This window comes from Elgaria multicarinata, chromosome 3 (genome assembly GCF_023053635.1).
Source record: "Elgaria multicarinata webbii isolate HBS135686 ecotype San Diego chromosome 3, rElgMul1.1.pri, whole genome shotgun sequence".
In the NCBI taxonomy this organism is placed as follows: Eukaryota; Metazoa; Chordata; class Lepidosauria; order Squamata; family Anguidae; genus Elgaria; species Elgaria multicarinata.
This window is the reverse complement of record NC_086173.1, coordinates 25,575,880-25,601,098: the sequence shown is the minus strand read 5'-3', so window position 1 is coordinate 25,601,098 and position 25,219 is coordinate 25,575,880. Positions and strand designations below refer to the sequence as shown.

The window sequence follows — 25,219 nt, the reverse complement described above, 5'->3', positions numbered from 1 at the left end:
TCATGTTGTGTGGTGGGCGCTGTTGGTTATTTTGTCAGCCACCATTGGCAAGAGCAGTCAAAGTGGCAGCTACCACTCTAATCCAGCTGGCAGGAATTTTTTTCAGCAGCAATGGGTGATGGGATACTAGCAGGAAGACTGGTGGGGGGGGAGCGCAGGGAATGAGTGAGTCAACTCAGCATGTGTCAATGCTGATTCTAACCCACACCACAGTTATATCATGTGGGGAGCATCTCCTAGATAAACAACCGTCAAGTTGATTATTACCCCACCACTGACTATCATGCTGTCCAAACGCAGCCAGCTTCTCTCTCTTATACTGCCCCTCTCTGCTGCTAACCATAATAAATGTTTAAGGCTCAGCTAGGCAACGTAAGTAGTGCCTACTTCTACAACATCTGTCTGTAATGCCTGTTCTTCTGCCACATAGTCTGGTTTGTGCGAGGAGGGAGATGTCCGTTAGGGGTAAGCTGCATAACAGCACTTTGTTCTTAAAAACAAGCCTGGTTTATGGGTATCAGTAACCTGCTAGCATAGGGGTAAAGGGGGGGAAATGGCTAAAACAAGGAAACCTATTAAGATATCTTTGGCCAAACATGCCACTATGAAGTCGCTATATTTATGAATCAATCATTCGCTTCTCCCTCCAAGCAGACCACACTTACAGCTGGGTTTATTCACAGCAGCCGTTTAGTGCAAGGCCTGAACCCAAACCTGTAATTCCATCAAGTATCCTAAAGAAAACCAGATTTTATTAGACGTCAAAGAAACAATACACACCCTTCAGAAAGACAGACTTAAAGTTTTATTAACTTCTGGAATTTTCAACTCCACCGAGTCTGCCAAATACTATAATCATTTTTAAACAAACATTAACCCACCCTGTCTTTTAAATATCCAAAAATAGAATTAAAATCCACTTCAAGTTGAAATAGGTTTCTATTTCCTCTTCAGACAAAAATACTGCAGCAGATTGGCTAGAACACTTAAGAGTTTTAAAAAGAAAGATGAACTGCTGTAGTGTAGCTGATATCTGAAAATAAAGAGGATTAGTAATTATCTATTGTAGATTTATCTGTAGGAATCTCGCTCCCATTCTAATTTTACTTTCTTAATTTGTCCATGAAGTTATCCCGTCGATTCTTATAAGAAGGGAAGGCATTTAGCTAGTGACACTCAGAAAAAGATAAATACTTCTCTTTACTGGAAAAGTACTACGGTGGGGGTGTGGGGGAAATCAAACTCCCCTACTCTAACAGCAAGGGCAGTTAAATCAGCACAAAGTCTCCAAGCTTGGAGAATCAGGAGATAAAAAGATTAGAAATGCCCACTGCTTATGGGTGTTGTTGATGCAGACATGAGAAGATCTACAGCCCTTCTATGACGCGCCTTTTAAAAGCAAAAAGAGAAAGCAGATGCAGAAAACATGAGAACTCCGAAGTCAATAGTGTGCTCTTTCGAACAGTATACTTAAGAGACCATTGATACAGTCAAAAGTAGTTAAAGCATTCTATATCTATGAAAAAAACCCTGAAATTTTAGGAACTGCCATCCCCAACAGGGCTGTACACTATTTCAGCATTCATTTGTTTCAGTGGGGCTCATAGAGCAGCCTTCTCCAGCCTGTGCACTCCAAATGTGTTAAACTACACTTCCAATCTTCCACAACCACCATGGTTATCAGCCATGTTGGTTGGGGATGATGGAGATTGTAGTCCAACACATTTGAAGAGCCCTGGATTGGCAAAAGCTGTCATAGGTATTCTCAGGTCATTTGTCTTCAACAATAAGCAAGTCAAGAGTTATAAAACCAGTATATGAGAAGCAAGATCAAGATCACCTCCCCTTCCACATTATGATAATAGCTGCCCCTTCGGTAATAATCGAGTTATAAGCATCATCCTGGGAATTATTTCATTCTTCATAGTCCAGCAGAACAAGGGATGAAACACCTACAGAAACGTGTTCTTCCCAAATTTTCCTAAATTTTCAGGAAACCTAAAAATAAACTATCTGTAACCAAGTTAGAACTTGGTGTTCTGAGGCATGGGATGTATGTGCTAAGCAGATTCTCTTCAGAACAGCACCATGGCATAGTCCAGCTGTCCATGGAACACTGTAGACAGTCATATCTTCCATTTCGCCAAGGGCTGCAGCAATCTCTCTTTTCTCCCACTCCAAAATGGAAAAAGAGTCCCATGTAAGCCGTCCTAAGGTTACACAGAAGCAGAAGCCATCTTGCCATCGCTGAATTACAGGAGCTGGCTCAAGCGGTTCTTCCCTTCAGCTACACCTTCCAGAGCTGGCGGCCAAGGAGCAGCGTGAGCAGCTGTGAAATTTGCGCCACAATCGACATAATGATGGGTCTCCAAAGAACTCTGGGTTATGTGGCCAATGTAGGAGATCTTCACCGAAGTCCTGAGGGACAGGAGCAAAGAGAAGTATTCCGAGAAAGAGACAAAACTCTTCTCCTTTTTATTAAAGGAAATCCTGTTCCAGAGTGAAAGGTACGCCTGGACTACAAAAGTACCAGCTGATGGGGCAGGGCATGTATGTGTTAAACGTGCAGAGGTTCCACATCAGAGATATGCTCCAGTTAAGCCATCTAGCAGCTCTTTGTCCACAACAGAGGATATGTGTACTGTCCGGCATTCTAATGAAAGCTTTGCAATTTAAGAAACTGGACAAAGGACAAGGAGCAACTGCCTGCATCCCATGTCTTCCCCCTTAACGCAAGACACCCAGAAGGCAGCTGAGGAGAAGACACATTCATGGCCTTACAGGCATACTGGTGTGCAGTGGGTGTTGATAGCAATCAAGGTCAGGCTGCTGTCTGAGGTCAACGGATGCTTACAGGGCCTACTAAGGGAAGACCTGGACTTCAAACAAGTGAAAGTGGTGCAAGTGACACATTTTGCACAGGGAGCAAGCCACTCTCAAAATACTAGGACCCAAGGTTATCCCTTGACTTCCAGCTCCTTCCAACAGGCTTACCAACCTACCCCCCACTAAAAATACTAGACTTTGGGACAATGTCTAGCTAGTGATTCATACCAGAAGAGAACATGATTTGCGGATTGTTCTCAAACCTATTTCTAGTCCATGATGCATAGCAGAACATAGAGATACATACCTCATGAAAATCACAATATTGTGCACTCTGATCTTGGGTAATGTGCAAAAGAAACTAGAAGAAACCAAGAGAGAAAAATAGATTGTTAAGATACTTTAAAACAATTAAAAGAAAAAACAACAACCTGTTAAAGGAATCTTGTCACTACATTTATGAGTCCATTATTCGCTTCGTCACTCCAGTTGAACACATTTACAGCTGGATTTATTCACAACAGGGCTCACAGGCCTCAGCAGGGACAGGGCTCACAGGGATGCAGCCCTGGTACTTTTTGATTAGCAGGGACACTGACATCATCTGCCACCCCCTTCAGACTTCTCTGTTCACTCTGAGCGTAGCTGTCATCTGCATAATATCGGGGGGGGGAATGAATTTTCCTGGGGGGGAAATATTATTCTTTGTTGCAAGGAATTTGCAAGTATTTCTGGGTGGCTTTGTCTTGAATAAGGAATTAAATAATGAGGCAATCTCTGTACTGTACTATACAATATTGATGACAGGTGGTAGTCAATGTGTTCCCAAGTTGTCTTATTGTTTGTTCATGTTTTATTTGTTAAAAAATAATAAAATACACCCGCCCAAAGAATAGGGAATTAAGACCCATTAACTCAGGCATGGGCAACTTGTGGCCCTCCAGATGTTTTGGCCTACAACTTCCATCAGCCTTAACCAGTGCAGTCAATGGTGAGGGATCATGGAAGTTGTAGGCCAAAACATCTGGAGGGCCACAAGTTGCCCACCCCTGCTCAGCTTCACAAAGCACCAACTCTTAAAGGAGATGAAAAATGGTTTGTTGATATGGATCAACACCACTGCTGGAATTTTCAGACTCTCCCTGGGGGCGTAGCCGTGGGGACTGTGTTCATGATGAACACCCGCACTTCAAAAGTTACCACACAACCGTCCTTGAAGAAGCTGAACTTTCTAGTGAGGAGAGAGATGGCACCTACCCCGGGTTAAAAGCTGCAGCACTTAACAATGGTTCAAGCATGCTCCTGGTAGTTCCACATAGACCCATCCACCGATTGGAATCCACCAGAGGAAGAGCCTTCAGCGTGGTAGCCCCCCTCCTACTGAATTCCCTGCTTCTGGAGGTCAGGCAGGCGCCAACTTTGTATTCCTTTCAGCACCTCCTGAAAACATCATTGTTCCAGGAAGCCTTTCCTTAATGACCAGCCACGGTTCACAGTTCACTTTTCATTTTGCTTCTTTTTTAAAAAAATCTATTTTAAGGTGTTTTGTACTCTTTATTTTATTTTATCTTGCACACCGCTCCAAAATTTTGAATGGGGAGAAGTATATAAATATTGTAAATAAATAAATAAATAAACAAACAAACAAAGGCAATTATAAGCAAGTCCTTACTATACATAAGAAAAGGGCCCGCCCATTTCAGCCTTCACTGTGAAATTCACCTAGGAAAACAAAAGGCATAAGCAATCATTCACTAAGCAACATTAGTTCAAGAATGATATTATCCTCCTTCCACTGCTCCACACAAGATCCCAGCTTCATATGAGTAAGAAGTTTGCCATACCTGCTGGTCACTCAGTGGCTGGATGCGGGTGACGTTGTTAATCTGTTGTGTCCCAACCACAGTATTCATATACTGCACCTGACTGGCCAAGCTGGTTACTGCTACCGAGTAGAAATTGGAGTTTCTGATCCGGAGAGTGGCCTAAAAGGAGAAGAGAGGAAAGAAAACTGCTCAAAGTAGGGAGATTTTCATAATCAACCTGGGAATTCCAGCTGTATTAAGTTATATACACTTGTACGTTACCGTGATGGCAAGGGTGACAAGGGAGTTCTTTTTGTCAAACCAGACTGTGACCACTTTGATGCCATTGTCATCCACAAGGACTGAATGTGGAAAGAGAAAGAAGACCACCAACCCCGACACCAGAAGGCAGAGCAGCACCGACACCAAGACATAGAGTTTCCTGCAGAGGACAAAATCAATAGGTTAGCTTGTTTCCCTTCTCTGGTCAGCTCCTGCTAACAGATTCACCCCTGATAGACACCAAATGGCCTCCATTCTGCAAATGAACTAGAAGGCATGGGACTGACACAGGAAGCCAATACAACCCCCTCACCGCTTGAAAACACACAAGTGTTTTTGCTCCCTCTGTGACAATGTGGCAAGCTGAAACTAACAAGGCAGAGATCTTGTAGAGCCCTGCACTACAATCTGAACCAGTAATCAGGGTTTTACATGTACAGTGTAAATCCTCAAGCAGTTTTCTCTCTCGCCCTTTAACACCCAATCTCACTGGTAAAAACTATATTAAAACTTATAGATTTTACCTTTGTAATGCAAAGCCCAGCTTAGCTGGGAATTGTTTGAAGAGTAACAGTTGACAATCTTAACTCTTTCATTTAATTTATTTTTATTTAAAATTATTTCTAAGTTGCCTTTAATGGTGGAACCCTCTCAAGTCAGTGTCCAAGGTAAAGACCATACAAAGTCGGTACAATACAAATTAAATAAATCCATATTCAGTAAACATTCCATAAATGCAGGGATTATTACTTTTAAAAACAAAAACAAAAAAGGTAGCGCTATCAAAAAAACAGCAGCCCGAGATTCGTCTTTTATACTTACGTCCTTTGAGGTTTTAACCTCTGATCATGGTATGGGATCAGAGCCACCAGTTCATTAACTTGTTCTAGAAGAGAGGGGAAAAAAGTGATTGCCAGAGCCATGGGCTCACAACGTCACAGGTTTGTGCCCAGAGATACACCGACAGCTGGAGAATTGTGAAATCTGAGTCTCCGTACAACAAAACCCAGGCTTGAATTTGCAGTGAACTATCAATGAGACTGAGGAGCAAACAACTCTATAATCTCACACACACACACACACACACACACACACACACACACACACACACACATTTCCTGTCTGTTAAAAAGAAAGAGGGGATATGACAGACCTGTACTGGAGCACAGCAAGCAGCGGGAGCACAAAGCAGTTCAAAGACCCTTAGGGAACTTGTAGTCTGAGGTTAAAAAGATAGAAACAGAAGAGGCCCTGGAGGGCCCCACTGCCTTCCCCCACCCCCAGTCATTTGGTGCTTTCCCTTGAGCAAAACAACACTGTTATGGCAAGAGGAAGGACTAGGATCCAGGCTCTCCAAGGCACTGATCTAGAGTTCTGCCTGCCGACCCACAGAATTGGCAAGGTTTGATGTGCTGGGGAAGGCGTTCTGCCACACCAAAGGCCATTGGACAGCATAAGGTCTGTAGGAGTGGATCAGTCTGTCAAGCCTCCCCTCTGAAGAAAGTCCAGGCTCCAGGCAAGTCACCACATGGTCATCGTCATATTTTATTGCATGGGTGGGGGCCAGGCCAAATCCAGCCCACTTGTTCCTAATCCAACTCTCTAAAGTTCCCTGGAGGGCCCCACTGCCTTCCCCCCAGTCATTTCGTGCTTTCCCAGATTATGTGCCATTTCCCCCTCCATTCAGAAATGTTAACATGCCTCTCCTAGTTACTGCCAATAAGAGCATTGAGCTAAAATATGGTAGTAGGTTTGGTATTTTGATCTGGCCCCTTTTGCCTTTGGACACACCCATCACTAGAATGCATGCACAAACACACACACACACACACCCGGAGAATTTTTCTGAGGTTGAATTCAGCTCTCAGGTTGAAAGAGGTTCCCTACCCATGTTTTATTGATAAAGCTCTTAAAATTACTAACACCACCACACAGCTGTGGGATGGGGAGAAGAAGATTCACTTGGGGTGAAGCATACTCTCAAAACCAGTGAGGCTTGTTATGAGGCACGCTGGCATTCAGGTCACAGGACTGTGTGATAGGAAGGAGCCTGGAGGCCATTGGCTGTGGGCTGGAGCAGGATTCTAGGCTCCAATAGCCATCAATAGCATCAAGGGTAGGCATGGTTGGGCACCTGCCAAGAGTCCACAACCCAGCAGAGACCTATTGACAACAGCCCCCTGGAGATCCCCCTCCTCTTCACCCTACTTCAACCTGCTTCTTCACCTGCCTCCTGCTCTGTGCCAGAAAACAATGGTGTAGAGAAGGAGGAACAGTCGATGCCACGGCCTGCCGACTCACTGGCTCTCTGCCTGACAAGCAAGCCGTGGCAATGATGAGAAAGAGGATGAGGGAAAATAGCAACTAGTGAAAAGGCAGACTCACTGAGGGAGAGGCCCACTGAGGGTGTCTTTCCCAAGGGCCCTCCAAAACCTGGATCCAGCAGTGTACTAGGCCAACATCTAGGTTAGGGGGTACCACAACAGCAAACTGTGAACATTTGGCCCCTCAAAAGCAGAGAGATCAAAGAAGTAACCCACACCACAGGTTGGAGGGAAATCTGTTCTACGACACCAACTAGCCTGTCAAGAAGAACTTTACCTCAAAATATAATTAGTGTACCTCTGAGGTGGGGTGTGCAACAGAATGCAGCCAGGGCTGGCCCAGGATATTTCATGCAAAAGCTGACTTGACAAGCAGCTGAATCTGACTTCATTCTCTACCACACCTGAGGGCAGAAGGCTAGCTCAGGGGGCGCAGAGCAGGCCATGTGGCTCAACTTCCCTCTGCCAATACTTTGTTACTGCCTTCACGCATCTGCCGCCTGAGGTGACTGCCTCACCCTGCCTCATGGTAGGGTTGGCCCTGAAGGTAGGGAAGACGAAAATGCTGAAGAAAGGATTTGAGGGAATAGTAAAGGGCATTTCAGGATGCTGGAGAGAAAATGCAGGTATTTTTAAGAGACTCACCCTCCCCTGGAAGTCGAAAGTAAGCAAACTAGAGACATAAAATTACCCATGGGGATGCAGCCAGTGCCTTGGCAAGAGGGGCAGGTGATGCTGTCTTGCCCAGTAAATTCCACATACGGGAACCTGGCAATGTCTTCCTCCCGATCCTTGTCCAGCAAATCCTCATCATCGTCATCCTCCCTCTGCTTCCTGGTGAAAGAGGAGCCTATCCCCACAGACTGCGAAGACCCCATTGTAACAGCTAGCAGGGTGGGGGAGGAGAACCCCACGTGTCCTGAAATTAAGCGTGAAGCAAAGCAACATTTTATACAAAAGCAAGCTCCACCCACCCACCCACCCCGCAATTAGCCATAGGTTCATTTCAAAAGGAGACACTGTCCAGACAAGATGTACACCACACTAAAAAGAAGTTAGAATTCTGCACCAAATAATAATACATTGTGACCTGTACAGATTATGCAAATTATCCCTTTATTTTAAAGAATTTATTCTGGCTTTGCTAGTCATGGGGAGGGGGAAAACCAGTAGATCTCTTCAGCCACCACTCTGGAGTCCAATTCTGCATTTTAGCTGATCTCTCACCAAGTTGCAGAGTACACCCATAACCTAGGCACATTCATTCCCTCTCACTAACCCAATCAGCACAGAAAACACACAAAATATGTAGAGAAAGCTATTCTTTCTATACGTTAATACCTATTGGGGGAATAGGTGCAAACTGAAGTGTTCTGATGCAGGTTAAATGTTCAGCCTGTTCTGGATGGGGGTGCACTCCCTTTTAAGGACAAGATAAGCAGGTAGGAAATGCCTGTGGATTCAGTGTTGTACCCCTAAATAAGTTGGCCATTTCATGTTCTAGTCAAGAACACCACACTCTATGAGGGAAGTCTTTGGGTATTTCCACACAAAGAGCTCCTAGCACTACCAAAAGGCATTGCATGCACCTATTTTGTCTTTCCTTCCTTAATGGATTTTTTTTTCTGAAAAGGAAGGAGGGGAGGGGAAAATACTAGAAGGTTACAAATGGAAAATAATGTCATCTGGGCCCCCTAGAATTCCTCCTTGACTCTGCCTCCTGAGATGAAAATGCCTAATGACAGTCTCGCTGTTCACACAGAAAAGCTGAGAAGTACTTGTAAAGTATGTTAAAACTTCTAGTTTGTACCTTTGTGATGCAAGCTTCTCTTAGCCAAAAGCAATTTTAAGAATAACAGCTTGCAATCTTAAGTGTTCAGCCACCCCCGCCCCCATCAATACATGCCTAAGTGTACATTTAGACACACACTCATGGAGTCCGATCAGATTTTGTATATGGAATAGGGAGAGGGTGCCATGTTGCTCTTTACCTTGGGCTGCAAAATGCCTGAGGGCAGCTCCAATTCCTCCCATTCCTTGAGGAAAATCAACCCCCTCTGGCTTGGGCCACATCCAGCTCCTCTCTGGAAGCTAGTCCCCCTCTTCCTTAAGCCTTTTGCTCTTTCCGACCCACCCACCCACAGTAGTTTGGCTAAAGAACAATTTCCCCATCTGCCTGACCCAAGAGCCTCCCATACAGACTTTGATATTCTCCATTTCTTTCAGAGCAGCTGTCGCCCCGCTGCCAACCCAGAGACAAAAGCATGATTATTTACTAGCAAAATGCCTGTCTCCATGTCAGTGTGCGAGACTGTGGAGATGCTTTGTATGTATGAAAAGGCTTGAACCCAGGGGATTGAAACTGGGACCTCTTACATATAAAGCATGTCCTCTACAGCTCCAATATAGGCTCTCTAATAGAAGGGGGAAAGTTCCCCCTTCCCAGGTACAGCTTTTTATATTTTCTCAAGAAGTGACTAGTAAGTCATTCATTTCCAAGAGGGAAATTAAAGGGGTGACCTCAAGGACACCATTGGGCTGGGGGCTAAGCCTGCTTCTTGCATACAACTTTAAACAATTTCTAATCCACCCAATAACTATTGTCTCAGAGGATTACAAACAGTTCAAAAACTAAAACCCCATAGAACAGTTGAAATATGAAATACAATACAAATATAATGCACCAATATAATGAATATCCTACAACACCCTGCATGACCAGCCAGCCATGCTTCAGCACTGTAACAATGTTGCATTTTTAATGTATTTGTTTCATTATTGTTTTCATTACTTTTGCAGTTTTAAATGTTTATGGTTTATATAATTGCAAGCTGCTTTGAGTGCCATTTTCTTGGTAGAAAGGTGGGGTATAAATGAAAGGGAAAAAATACTGGGCCACCTCCACCCAAACAACTCCCAGTGCCACCTAATAATTAAACACCAATTGTTTAGATTAGTAAATGTTTTAAAATTTTACAACTTTTTTTTGCTAAAATATAATAAAATGTTTAAAAAATGAATACAAGCAACAAGTCTAAGACAGAAACCACAACGTATCAGCAGCCTAAAAGCCAGATCAGCAGAATGAACAAAAGTGAGGGGGAGAGTTAATCCATACCAAAGCCATGACAAAACAATGCAAGCTTTACAAGGTGTCAAAAGGGTAGCGGAAGGAGGCCAAATTAGCTTCTTGCTGTAGGGCAGCCTTCCCCAACCTGGTGTCCTCCAGCCATCACCTCTGGAGGGCACCAGGTTGGGGGAGCTGCTGCATGGAGTTCCATAATCCGGGTGTTACAAATGGAAAACACAACAACCCTCTGCTATACCTCTGACAATAGTGGAACACAGCAGTCCTCCACGGATGATCTTAGGATCACATGCAAAGGTGGTCTTTTAGAACTCAGACATCATTTAGTGCCCTTTTCCCCACAAATTAAAATTGGAGGCAACAAGAACACTTATACTTGAGGGAAAGTTTATTCTGAAGGCAGGTATTATTATTATATTCCTCTGAGAGGAGACCACCACTTGCATTTCTGCAGGATACACCATTACAGGCTTGCCAGCTTTGCATCATGAGCGATGATGGAAAATCTGATCACATAGACCACACACCTCAGGCAGGGAGATGGCAGAATTCCCTCCTGCCACCATCCCAAGCAGCAGGAGCTGACAGAAATGAACTGCGAATTCATGCAGGACTTCACGGGCAGTCCCTTCTGAGGTGGGATATCTACATGTATTTCTTGTGGCACACTAGCAATTCCCTCATAGCACATGGCTTGGTAATTAATGAATTAGATCAAGACTGAGAAGAAAGTAGATCTGGGGCTTGTGGGAATCAAAGTCCAAAACATTTGGAGTTCTACCATCTTCCCACAGTGGAATTAGATAGTCAGACCAACTCCATACTTTGACTAGTGGGTCTGAGACAAAAAGGGGGGCCCAGGCCTAATTTAGGAGACTTGCCCCAGGGGGCACAACCAGCATTTTCTGTGTGTTTAAAGAAGGGGAGTGGATAATTTAGAATAATGGGAGGGGAGTGGGGAGAAAGTGGGGAGCAGAAAGATGGGCACACATAATAAATTAGGAGCTGGTCCCCTGGTGCAGGTAGGGTTAAAAGTCTTAAGACTATTTAGGAAGATAGTAAAGAGTGTAAGACTAGGACAGCAGAGACCCAAGTCCAAATCCTCCACCCAGACATGAAGTTCATTGGGTGACCTTGTACCATCCACCATCTCTCAGCCACACTCACTCGCTCTCTGCTAAAGGTTCCTCACAAGGTTGTTGTGAGAATAAAAGTACAGGTCCATACACTGCCCTTGAGCTCCTTGGAGCAAAGGCGGGACAGATATGCAATCCATCAAAGGCGCTTTGCAACCTAAGCAAAGAGGGGGGCTGCAACTCCTGCCCTCCCCAGCCCAGGAACTTACAAGCTTCCCCCTCAAACCTCGGCTAATTTTCTCCTTTGCCCTGCCCGTTTTAGAGCTCGATTCGTCCAATCCCTCTACCCAGAATAGCAGCTTGAAACTTTTTCTTTATCCGCCTCCTCCTCCTCTTCCTTTAAAGGGCCCACCAAGCGCTCTCACCTGCAATAGCTGCAGCTGCAGCTGCAGCAACAGCTGATCCCGCCGCAGCGCTATTTACTCAAAGCCAGCTCTGCATTCTTTGGCTGCTCGGTGTCGCTACGACAGCCGGTTGTGTCACAATAAGGGGCGTTGCCCGTAGGAGGCCACGCCCCCGCTGGACCAGCTGGGACGTAAGAAGTGAAGCCGTCCTTCCCAGTGCGCATGCGCGGCAGGGAGAGGCGGGTATAGCTCCTGCGCCCTGGCGGTAGTAGCTGTTGTCACGTGAATTCTGCAGGTTGCTTGTCCCGTATGTTAATACGGTACGAGTGTTTTACCACGCGGAGTAAAGTAACAACACGGTTAAGGTCCTGATCACTTAATCCACCCATTTTCCAAAGGGTTTTAGTCCATTATAGCAAAAACAAGCAAGAGTCTTGTATGGATCTTTTGTTTAATACGCATTTATTGAATTTTTAGTATACCTTTTCTCTGTGTGTTTTAAAATCTGTATGACGCCTTGGAAGGGTTCACCCTTAAAGGTGGCCTAGAATCAATTTTAAATAAAGTAATGATATAGTCTACAAAGGCTTACGACAGAATAAATTATTATTATTATTTATTTATATAGCACCATCAATGTACATGGTGCTGTACAGAGTAAAACAGTAAACAGCAAGACTCTGCCGCATAGGCTTACAATCTAATAAAATCATAGTAAAACAATAAGGAGGGGAAGAGAAGGCAAACAGGCACAGGGTAGGGTAAAACTAACAGTATAAGGTCCGCACAACATGTGTTAGTAATTGGCGGGAGATTCAGGACAGGTAAAAGGAAGTACTTCTTCATCCACCGCATAGTTAAATAATGGAATTCATTTCCAAAAGACACAGTGATGGCCACCATTTTAGATGACTTTAAAAGGGGATTGGACAAATTCCTGGAGAAGGCTATCAGTGGCTACTACTCCTAACGGCTATATGCTACCTCCACTATCAGAAGCAGAATGCCTACGTACACCAGTTGCTGGGGAACATGGGCAGGAGGGTGCTGCTGCATTCATGTCTTGCCAGGGAGTTGTTTTACATAACAGATCAGAAATATGACCTTTCCCTGACAATCTGAAATGGTGCATGTGAGGTCCATCCCCTTGAGACTCCTTTATTTCTCCTGTAAATCAAAGGATCCCAACTCGGGTGGTTCCTCAGAATGCTGCACTCTGACGACTCGCCGCCCTTGTCTGGCCTCACAGCAGTCCAGCCCAGCCCCCTATCCTCTCACCTTCCCTTCCTCTGCCACCATTAATCTGTACCCCATCTTAGGTACCTCACAAAGCACACCAGAGTGAACAAAATAAGATTTATTAACAAGTAGTAAGGTATTGCAGTTGTAAAAGCTTAATGGTTTCCTCAGGCACAAAGAGTAATCGGTTCAGTAGTTCCTTTAAATGGCTTCAAAATGGTTTCAAAAATGCTTCAGTTTCAACCCTGCCTACTCTATCCTCTAGGCCACACTATCACTCCTCCCTCTATCTACTCCCACAAAACAACAGCCCCATAGATCCTACACTAACCTAGACCCTTCCTATCTCTGTTTTCTGTCTTCTAATTCTAAAATTTTAATTCTATTTTGTTCTCTCAGGGTTTCTATATATGCAGGGCCACTAACATTTACCACAGGATTTGTCTCACGGTCTGCCTCACTAGGGTCTGGTACTTGATGCTTAATCAATATAACTGTTAGTTCTTCAGTTAGTTTGCCCTCATACGTTAGTTTCAGTGCGTTACACCTTCCAATTAGGGGTTCCTTTTTTTAAAAAGCATTATCATCATCATCATCATCATCATCATCATCATATCTATAGCACCCCATAGCCGAAGCTCTCTGGGCGGTTTATGAAAGATTAAAACATTTAATGTCATCTGCTCCCTGGACCATCATTGGGGTGGGGGTGAACTGTGGGGGCCTGGACATACGAACATAAGACGAACCACGCAGGATCAGACCGTCTAGCCCACCATTCTGTTCACACCATGGCCAACCAGCTGCCCGTGGGATACCCACAAGCATGACATAAGTGCTGCTTGTGAGTGCTGCATGATAAGACCCAAGGTCTAGCCCTAGCTATACCACTACCTTGTTTCTACTGCATGTGTTGACTTTCTCTCATCTTATGTGGCAATCCTACAAACTTCACCACACAAACTTATGTAGGCAATCCTACAAACCCTTTGAACTCAGTGGAGCTTACATCTGAGCAGGCACCAATAGAATTGTACAGGGGCAGTGCAATCCTAGGAATGCAATCCTCTGCAGTATAATCCTAAATCCCATTGACTCTGAAATTTAATGGGATTTAATAGGAAGCCAACATAAGGGAATATGTGGGTTTAGGATTTCAGCCGCTCAGGGAGAGTAAGTAGGGGCTAAGGGAGATGTTTGACAACTCATTCAATAGAATGCTTGGAACTGCAGAAATTAAATACTGAAGAACCAGGAATGGCAGCAAACCCAGATAGGTTAAAACAACGAGTCTTGAAGATAAGAACATAAGAGGAGCTGTGCTGGATCACCTTCATTATTATTCACCATGTTCATTGCAGTTTCCCCAAATGTTCACTAGATGGTACCAGATGATAAGAGAAAGCTCTGTTTTTCATGTCTTCTTTTAAATGAACTAGGTTGGCAAGAATGATAACTCCCATCAATCCAGCCCTGACTGCCTTTACATTTCCAAGTCCAATTAAAAGGTGCTAGTTTTGACCTATAAAGCCTTAGACATCTCAGGAGCGCATTCCCTGACAGAGCGCACACACACACACACCCAGTATGAACCTCCTTGTACAATATGGTTGTCATTGGCAGCCCTTCTCCAACTACCTCTCCGATAGGGTGACCATATGAAAAGGAGGACAGGGCTCCTGTATCTTTAACAGTTGCATAGAAAAGAGAATTTCAGCAGGTGTCATTTGTATATATGGAGAACCTGGGGAAATTCCCTCTTCATCACAACAGTTAAAGGTGCAAGAGCTACTAGAGTGACCAGATTTAAAAGAAGGCAGGGCACCTGCAGCTTTAACTGGTGTGAGAAAGAGGGAATTTCACCAGGTTCTCCATATATACAAATGACACCTGCTGAAATTTCCTTTTCAATACAACTGTTAAAGATACAAGAGCCCTGTCCTCCTTTTCATATGGTCACCCTACTCTCCGAGGGAAGTTGTCAACAAAGGAGAAGGCCTTCTCAGTGGTGCCCCCCTGCCCGAATTATGGAATGAAATCCCTACTGAGGCCCACCTGGCACCAAAATTGGTTCTGTCTTCATGGCGCCAAGTTGACACCACCTACTGGGGTGGCATTAGGTCATCCCGATGCCAAGAAGGGAGTGCAGGGATTCTGGCAATCATCCAGGTCCCGGAGCTGCCCCTCCACCTTCTTCCAGGTGGAAGGTGAATAATCGCCAGTCGCCTTCCACCAGGACCACCCCCAGATTAGCCCCAGAGTGAGGTCGGACAGCGGAAGAGCCATACTATGCTTGTTCCCACTGAAGGAGTCAGGGTATGTCCCCAACTTTTTCAAAGCACAGCTTTTCAGGAAATTCCCTTGGTGGCTGCGAAGCTGCGTCTGCATGATACAACTGAGGCAGCGCAGATTTTCAGCCATCATGGGGCTTTGCCTGCATATAGACAAGTCCATTGTCACCTTTTTGCCATCAGATTAAGACCATCATCTATTCTCAGGCATTTGCCCATATGATAAGAGTTTTTAGCGTGTCTTCTTGGGATTTCTTATTGTAGATTGTTAAAAATTGTTTACATATATTTGGATCTAAATGGTTTTTAAGACTTTAGTCTTTGTAAACCATCTTGAGAGCTTTGGGCAATATAGAAATGTAAGAAATGAAATGCAACAAAACTTTTTCATGATCTTTTATGTTTCACTCCTTCCATTCCCATTTTTAAAAGATACAAAGAAAGGGGAAATAACAGAACAAGCATCCTCTGGTTGCATGAAGTGTCAAAGGACATCTGCACTGTTATTTATTAGCAACTTTTAATTGAAAAAGGGCTCAGTGACCTTTGCTTTGTTGCACTTGCAAAAATTCTGTGAAAAAGGTCATAGTTATTCCCCTTTCCCAGGTAAGAGAACCGAGGCTTAGTAATAACCAGATTTCAACAGGGGCAGTTTCTTTACATGCACCAAAGGAACTGAGTTTCAGGTTTGCACAATTTTTCTTACAAATAAAATAATATCTGAATTGTTGCTGCCATATTTTTCACTGGAATCAAGCACCAGATCCAGACCCTTGTGAGTGTTCCAGTGTGTATGCGCTGCTTCTGTACAAGGGGACTTTCCTATTTAATGGATGAGGCTACTCTATTCCTCTATGTACATCCCATGCCAATGTCCATTCAAGTAAATATGAAAGCAATTTTGGACAGGAGAGATCTAGGGATGTGCTACAACCCCCTGCACCCGTACAGTGGTTCAATGATTTAATTTATTATTTAATTTCTGTCTTTCTTGTAGCACACAGGTTTGGAATGAATGCAATAAGCAATCATTCACGTTTCAACTTAATGAAGAGTCCCTGAGGTCAATGAGTTTGTCTGTTCGCTCTCACAGCTGCTGGAAAGCAACAGTCGAAATGAAATTCCAAGTCAAAACTAGTTATTTACTCTGTGCCAGGTAGTAGTGGGATCCTTCTCTCTAACGGACTAGCTGTCAGCGTACAGTTTATGATGGGCTTGGCCAGATAATTTATCTTTCCTAATTTCAACCTACTCCCACCAGGAATCCAGAGATATTGTTGGGTAAACAAGCCAACAACCTCATCTTGAAATCCAGATCTAAAGATAGAAAATTACAGAGAGAGCTGCCAGGGGAAAACATTGGATATAGAAAGAGAGAAGGCTAGTTGCCAAATCATATTGTTGGTTAGGAAAAGGCAACAGATTATATGTGTGTATATGAGAGAGAGAGAGAGAGACAGATAGACAGACAGACATTCAGGCGGTACCTGTGTTTTTTGAAAAGCTGTCCCAAGTGTGACTACTTTATTCAGTGTTGTTTTGAATGGGGGGGGGGGGGGAAGCAAGGGAAGAGACATTGACCAAGATGCCTTCTGTGGGTCCAATCATCACTACCACCTAGACTCTAAATCAGGTGTGCAGAACTTCTTTCACCCCAAGGGCGGGGCGAAGGGTGTGTGGCCAAAATACCAGCATAGTTCTTACCGCCAATAACTAGGAGAGGCATTTCAAGCTTTTAGAATGGGGGAAAACTGCATGAAGGGAAAGGAAGGGAGGGGCCAATTGGGAAACCCCAGAAGGCCGGATTGGGACCCTGGACCTGATTCTGCATCCCCGATATAGGTTCTACAGGCAGAGGACAGGCAAGCGAGTGAGCAGGTGTCATTGCCTGCCTGAGTGAGTGAGTAAATGAGAACAGCAAAGAACAGCAGCAACCGCAGACAGCTCTGGTTGGCATTGGTCCCCTACTAGCTTCTGGGGCCTTGCTAACTGCCCAACAGTCCTTGATTTTGACCTTGAAATTACATACACGCTGCGTTGATGCCATGAGGAAAATCTATGTTGTTCTTCAAGCCTTTGTAGTCTTCTCAGGGGCCAATTCAAATGTTACCTCAGTGGCAGAGCACTTGCTGAAAAACATATCTACACTGCTATCATGTTTAAAACAAGACAGCTTAGGGGTTAGACCAGGAAGTGTGTTCACTTATTTTCCACATTGGTGCCATACTTCTCGGCAGGGCAGGGGGTGGAGAAAGACATGAGTGCTGCTCTCCAGGTGATCTGGCTCTGTAAGCTTGGAGAAACCGCTTGCATTCCTTTTATAGGAGGTACAGGAAGGAAGTGCAAAGCCAAGTTCTAAACCTCAATAGTATTGCCTCTGCAGATTCCACCCTCATCTCTAAGTACATCCTGCACTTTCTAAGGGAGACCACAATGAGGTTGCAGTACAGAGTTTGTTGTTTGGGATTGCTCCTTGGTCTTATTTATTGTTATGTCCCAATCAGTGAAGGGTAAGAATAACTCCACCACAAAAGGGGAGGCCAAAGTCGTAGACATCTCCCAAGAAGCATAACAGACACTGCAAGATATTATATTTCAAAAAATGAAGCTGCTGCACATTTGTGGAGAGGGGGGTGGATCACAAACCTGGCTGCAGAGAGGAATAGCACATAGTTGGAATTAGCTTCCAGATGTAGTGATGGCCATTAACTTGGACAACTTTAAAAGAGGATTAGGTAAATTCATGGAGGATAAAGCTATCTATGGTTTCTTATCATGATGGCTATATATTGAGCTTCATCCCACGTACCTGCTTCCCTCGAATTATTCCCATAGCGTAAAGCTGTCATTGTTGTTGTTGTTGTCACCCCGTGTGGCAGTGCTCCTAAGATCCTTTGCATACCAGGAAAAGGGTTTGGGGGGGGGGGATGTAAAAAATCATAAAAAATCAACGGATGATCCAATCCGATTCAAATTTGGTATGCTTAAAGCTCTCCTTAATATCTATTACTGTGCCAATTTGATGTCTTTATCTTTAAAACGTATACAGATTAAGCATTTGTTTAATTTGTATTTCAAACATATCAAATCATCCTCCTGCGCCCCCAGTGGCTGCTCGGAGAACAACAAAAGTTTTGCTCCTAAAGGGGTAGTAAAATATGTCGGTTCTTTTGGCTAAGAAGCACAATTAAAGCAGGATGCATGGGAGTCCTTCACAGTCAAAGCAGATTATAAGCTGGAAAACTTCGGAGTCCTTTGCACACAATTCGCAGTGATTGCACAGTGTAGCACTGGTGTGATGAAGCTAATTATCTCCAGTGTCAGAGGCAGTATGCCTGTTAATACCAGCCACTCAAGAGCAACAGTGGGAGAGGGCTATTACATTTACTGTATGTCCTACTTATGGACTTCCCATTGGGGTGTTTGGTTGGCCACTGTAGAAAACTGGTTACTGGACTAGATAGGCCTTTTGTCTAGGAAAGTCATAGAACTCCTTTCAACAGATTCAAACGAGTTTGGATTGCTATGAATCCAACCTGTGGAATCCACAGCAGCTGGCTTTTTCCAAGTTGTGCGGATGTTCATTAGCGTAAGTATGCATTTGCACAAGTGGAACAAATTTTTCAAACATCCCTTTTAAAAACCCAAGTTCATCAGTAAGTGAATGGCAGAATAAAAGATACCTAATAATCCATGAAACATGGAATGGATTTAACAAAATTTGTACATACCTATTTTAGTCTGATCTACCATGGCTCTTCTTATGTTCACTGATCAAGACTAATTCTATTTCTTCTCAGGCTTCTTTATTAGCAAAGAGAACACACACACCAATACGCTGTATCATCACAAGCTAATACCAACATATCTGGCTAATATTAGAGGGTGTCTGGGAAAGATTAAGTATGGTAACAACAATAATAAACAAGCAGAAAGAAGTTGCACCACTCTTGGCTCATGCCTGACAAATATGTAGTGGTGGATGACAGTCATATCCTTCACTCTCTTCACCAGGGTTAGCCATACTGACTCATGAGCCACAAGTGTCTCCCAAGGTCTTCACATGCAATTATCCAGGCACTACAAGGAAAGAAAATAGAATTAAAGAACGATGCTTTGCAGTCTTCCTGTGCTGGGTCCATATTAACATGGCTGCAAACAGGGATTTGAATCTTGGACTTGAGTAGCGAGAATAATAATTTATCAGAAGAGGAAGCTCCTGGCTTGTTCTCTGCTGCGCTTCAGCTCCAGCCTTGCAGATGGCCAGATGATGGTATTGCAACTACCCACTCAGAAGGGATCAGGTGACACAAGGGGCCAATAAAGTTCTACCTAGTGCTATAAAGCTGTTGACTAATTTGCCTCTGGTGTAGCTCTTCAGTCTGAGCAGCTTCTTTCACTGACACAGACCACGCTGCTCTCGGACTGCCCATCCCCCTTCACCTGATTGCTTCCTAACTTGAATACCACCACCACCCTGACATATTGTGTATTAAACCTACTGAGATATCATATGTTCACTTTACATGGGGCTGGCCTGAAAGGTCCCTGGGAAACTGCTGTAAGTGATTGCAAAATGCTGTAGTTCTTTTCCTGTTAAAAACGACAAGATAAGACCATGTGCAGACTTTGCTTCCTCAACTGCTCCAGCTGCTGGTGTGGTTCCAGGCCCAGTTCAATTTCTGGTTTTAACTTAATACAGCTTTTCATGGACTGGAACCTACTCACCTTAGAGATTGCCTATCCCTAGGTAAAATCCAACATAGGACCTCCTTAGGATAGACCTGTCGAAATTAATGCGACTTAAGTTAAGTCCCATTCATTTCCATGGATCTACTCTAAGTAAGAGCTATGTTGGATTTTACCCTCTGTATCAGTCTTCCCATTATCTTCATTTGACAAATCAGGCCTTGTTTCAATTACCATTCAATAATGCAATATAAACATCTGTTGGTAGAAGCAAGCCCTTTACAGCTCTTGCCCCGAGGTTGTGGAAAGCATAGACCTTCTGCTGGAACTGAAGAATAATTTCCCTTTGCATCCATCTTGGAAAGACTTTAAAATCGTCCTTTTCCATTCAATGTTTGGGGCTTTGAGTCATTTTTCTGACTGGCTGAATCAGGGTGCTTCCAGACTAGTGTTAACAATAAAAAGGCATTATGTCTTTCCTTCATGATTTAAGGAAGAGGGCTACAGAGTAGGGCTGCAAACTGAAGACGGCAAGGCCATGCTTGCTGGGAATAATGGGGGCTGCAGTCCGACACATCTGGAGGGAACCAGTTTGGGGAGGCTGTTCTTAAGATTCAAAGAGGATCAGGTTTTTCTCCCCTTGATGTAACCAACAGATGTGGATGAAGAATGTAAACATCTGAAATATGTAGACTGTGAGTCATGTATTCTCCATGTTGTGTCTCACACAGGAGCAGGCCAAGCCCTCCTAGAGAGTCTGCTTTACTGCAAGAGGAGGGAAGGCACCAGAACACCACCATGAAGAACACGCTGTTTCCGCAAAGCCTTCTGTGGACTTCTGTTTGCGTCGCTTGTGGAGTAGTAGCTATCCCAAAGTTGTCATTGCCTTTTCCACAGACAGATCAAAGAGAACAATCCACCAAATATAAACATTCCAGTTACTACCCAAAGCCTTAATTATAAATGCCATATGAGTGAGGGAGAGAAGATGGTAGAAACCTACAAGGAAACACATTTGCAGAACATAATGTGCCTGTCAGAGTTCTTTCTATGTCCTGGATCCCTTGAGCAACTCATTAAGGATCTCTGGCCTCCTTAAGAGTCCTATCTTCCTTTTACCTTCCCCTTCTCAGTAAAGTGCATTTAGGCTTTTCCAGCTGCTGCTTCCTCATGTTCTTGTGTTTTCCTGCTCTATTTCTGGCTGGCTTTCACCTCCCTTTTTGTACTCTCTTCCCTCAAAACAAAAAGTACTATTTGAACCTTGAAGAGATGAAGCTTACTATGAGCAAAGCAAAGTGATGGCAAGAAAGAAGGTTAAACACTCTTCAACTCAATCACATCTCCTAGAAAACTCTAAATGCTGGCAGAGCGTTTGTGTACATGTGTAATGAGGGTGATTAAGCCATAACAACAACCCCTCCCCCACAAAAAAACCCCACATAAAAGTGATGATAAAACGGCAACAAAAATCTGGCTGAACAGCAACACGTTTCATGGGCGTGACGGCTTGTAAAGAAAGTCATAAGGTCCCTGCGATAAGCTTGCCTCACCCATTTTTTTCCTTCTATAAAACTTTTTCCATCTAGAGCTGGGAAAACATTGGTTTTCTCTGTTAGAGGCTACTGCATCTGAAAGGACAGGATTCAACTGTGCAAGCCTGCTGACAGTTAAAAGGGAATCTCAGGGTTTTTCTCCCCCACCCTTGGTCCATTTTTCCATCCATGGGCTTTATCCCAGATTCCCCAAATGGTAGATATAAGACACACAGAATTCCTTTGCCTATGCTTATCCCGTAGCAATGTGCAGATTGGACACTGTTGGGGTGAATGTTCCTCATTAGATCCCTTTTTCTTCTGTTTTTCATCCCCATTCCTAGAAGCCCCAGACTCCAATAGATGGGTCATCCAGCCACTTTCCCAGCAGACAGCTTGAGTCAGTGCTGGCATCAGGGGGTCAGCATTGCTGGGCACCTGCTGGGGCCTACACCCTTCCAGAGAGGCCACCATCAGCCCTCTGGCCCCATTCCTTTTCTTCCTTGCTATCTCTGTTCACCAGCCCTCTCTGAATAGGGTAGCCTGGTGTCCTGCTTTACAGGTGACTGTCCTCTATTTAAAGGCTGTCCAAACCTGAGTCCTGTTTAAAGAGAACCCTAAGGAGGGAGGAGCCTGGACATTGCCCATCAAGAAGGAGCATCAGGACAACAGACTGAGTAGGCGCACAGCTCACCTGGTCCCAGTGGGATGCATTGCATGCCTATCTAAACAATAAGAATTATTCTAAAAATTTACATCTATGCTTATAAATTACCATGTGCAAACATTGTGCAAATCTCTTTGTCCTCTTTTTCATTTAGGCATTTCCTCTCCATTGGGGTGGGTGGGTGGGGGGCGAATGCGTAAGTGGTCACCTTATCTCTGAGAATGATAAAAAGCCAGGAAAAAGAGTGTTAGTCTTTGTTCTTCTTGCCCTCTCCTTGGTAGTCTGGGCCTAGAGGGAGAAGGCAGTTGAATGGGTGGTGTTGACAGTGGCAAGATGGAAGGGGCCAGTTCAATGGGGAGAGGGGAGCTACAGAGAGCATCTTGGCCAAGGGCCCTGCAAAACCTGGATCTGGCAGCACTGGGTTGATTTCATGTCTCTCTAGAAAAACTCTGGGCACTGTTTAGCCTTCTATTTTAACTCTGCCCAGGGCTGGCTCAACCACAGAGGCAAACAAAGCCAAAACTGCAGGGGTGCTTGCCATAGCTGTGCTCAGACAGAGACACAGACAGAGAGAGATGACTGCCTGCACACATTGTGGAGGTGAATAGAGGGTGATTAGCAGCTCACAGGCTGGGTGGTGGTACCCGCTGGGTTCCAAGGTATGTGACAAAAACTCTGACCTTCACCAACAGCTCCAACAACAACCCCTGGGTTATTTGAGGGCTGTTTAATGCTACCTGGGTTCAGATGACATGAGACTCAGAGAGGGGTGGAATGGAAAGGAGGGATCCCCAAGGGTAAATCCTACACATAAAAACTTAAGGATAACTCTGCTAAGGGACTAATCTGGTTCCCTTCCCCCCACCCCCCAGACCTGTCAGCTGTCAAAGGCTGTCAAGCTAACCTATATGCAGCCCTGTCTTGTCAATTACCTTGTATGTTTGACAGCTGAAACATCCAAGACTATAGATAAGAAAAAGCTATATATACTTGGACAGCTGCAATTGCACACCTCCACAATTGTGAAAAGCCGGCCAATACTACTACTACTACCACCACTGCAACAACAACAACAACAACAACAACAACAACAACAACAACAATAATAATCATAATAATACAAAGACATTTATGCACATTGTGGGGACTGAAAAAATAATAAATAAATAAATGTTGATCCACATTTTTTGCAAATGCTGGGGAGTAAAAAATAAAAAATAAAACTTTTGCCAACTGAGTGACAGACCCTTGAAAGTGCCGCTTCGGTGCCAGTGGAGGGGCTGTCACTGCCGCACAGGCGAGATCACTTGGCAAGAGCAACAGGGGTTTCTGCCACTTTTGCTAAGCCACTCACGCACTGATGCCCACAACCTATGATGGGCTGTTAGTGAAGGTTCAGACAGCATGCCAACTCACTGTGGGTACAACCCCTCCTAAAACAAGCCATAGGTTGTTAGGGTGGCTTGTTCCCCATGCGCAAGGCACACTGTGGGAATTAGTCCAGGTTCACACAATACGACAACTGACCATGTCTTGACACAGAGTGGGTTGTTTTGTCATGTGAACCCAGGCAGTGTGCGAATTACAAAGGGGGCATAGAGAGCCTGATTCCCTTACCTTTGGGGCCAGCCCCAGCCCCAGCTACATGTTTCAGTAGGCTATGGGGGCAGGGGGGCATGATTTGACTAAAACTGGGAGGAGTAGGGTGGCCAGGTGTCCTACTTGACAGAGGACAGTCCTCTATATGAAGAGCCACCAGAGTATAGTCCTCTGTTGGAAGGTTTCCTCTACTGGAAGGGCTGTCCAAGTCTGCTTTAAAAACAAAGAACCCTAAGAAGGGAGAGCAGGAAGGGGCCTCGGAGTTGCCCATTAATACTTAGCCCCTGGACAGCAGACCAAGCTGGCACACTAGCCAGCTGGTCCCCGCCTTCCCCACGACGGTGAGATGTATTGTATTTCTATTTAATTTATAGCTATTATTTCTAAAATTGCAACTGTACATATAAATTAGCATGTGCAAATGATATGCAACTTGGTGCCCTCTTTTCTCTTTTTTGGGTGATACATTTCCTCTTTCTTTGGTGATGCACAATTTTGGCCAACCTGGGGGAGGGGGGGCTTCTGGTTTCCATGAAAGGCTCCCCATCTCCCCAGCCCAGGGCACAATTATAAAAGGGAAAAAGTAAAGAAATGATAAAGATTAAATGTGATAATGAGAAATGACCAACAGTATCCTGATCCCCTCTCAGTCACTTACATATGATTTTGTTATGCTATTAGGCATATTTATTTATTTATTTATTTATTTATTTATTACATTTCTATACCACCCAATAGCTGGAGCTCTCTGCTAAGATATGGATGGAGGATTTTCATTTGCCCAAGGAAAAAGAAATTGGGTCCAACCCTGACTCTCTCTGACTGTAGAAGAAAGAGGGTGGGGAAAGATATTACTCACTGGCATATGTGAATAATTTAAATGTGCACCCGAAAGCATTGTTTTGTCTTGGAATACCTTCTCCTCTGTTATTCTCAGATGTGTGAGGGAGTCATTTCCTGTTTGGGTACTTCCCAGGGGCAGCTGGTCGGCCAATGTGGGAATAAGGTGCTGGATGAGAGGGGACCTTTGGTCTGATCCAGTAGGGCTCTTATATTCTCAACACTGGCACCTCCCCACATGCTGAGCACTTGAGCAGCCTCTCCCCCTGCATGGCAATTACACTTAGGAAAATCCTTTTCCCATTGATTTGGGATGATGATGATGATGATGATGATGATTTATTGCATTTATATCCCACCTTTTTTCCTCCAAGGAACCCAAGGTGGCGTACATAATCCTCCTCCTCCTCTCCATTTTATCCTCACAACAACAGCCTTGTGAGGTAGGTTGAGCTAAGAGTCTGTTTCCATGGCCAAGTGGGGACTGGAACCCAGATCTCCCAACTCCCAGTCCAACACTTTAGCCACTACACCACACTGGCTCTGAGACAAGGTGC

The 25,219-nt window shown here is 44.3% G+C and overlaps 1 protein-coding gene across 2 annotated transcripts; it reads right to left on the bottom strand.

Annotated features, from left to right (window-relative positions):
* Positions 1–782: 782 nt before the first annotated feature.
* Positions 783–11,900, bottom strand: TMEM106C (transmembrane protein 106C). 2 transcript variants are annotated; one of them, XM_063119686.1, is made up of 8 exons: positions 11,827–11,900; positions 7,929–8,156; positions 5,736–5,799; positions 4,914–5,073; positions 4,671–4,811; positions 4,499–4,548; positions 3,134–3,187; positions 783–2,418 (listed from the first exon to the last, which is right to left on the bottom strand). In XM_063119686.1, the coding sequence occupies exons 2-8, from the start codon at positions 8,113–8,115 to the stop codon at positions 2,253–2,255; spliced, it is 822 nt and encodes a 273-aa protein (XP_062975756.1). In that variant the 5' UTR covers positions 8,116–8,156; positions 11,827–11,900; the 3' UTR covers positions 783–2,252. The 2 variants fall into 2 exon arrangements, with proteins under 2 accessions (XP_062975756.1, XP_062975757.1); XM_063119687.1 differs by lacking the exon at positions 4,499–4,548.
* Positions 11,901–25,219: the final 13,319 nt, after the last annotated feature.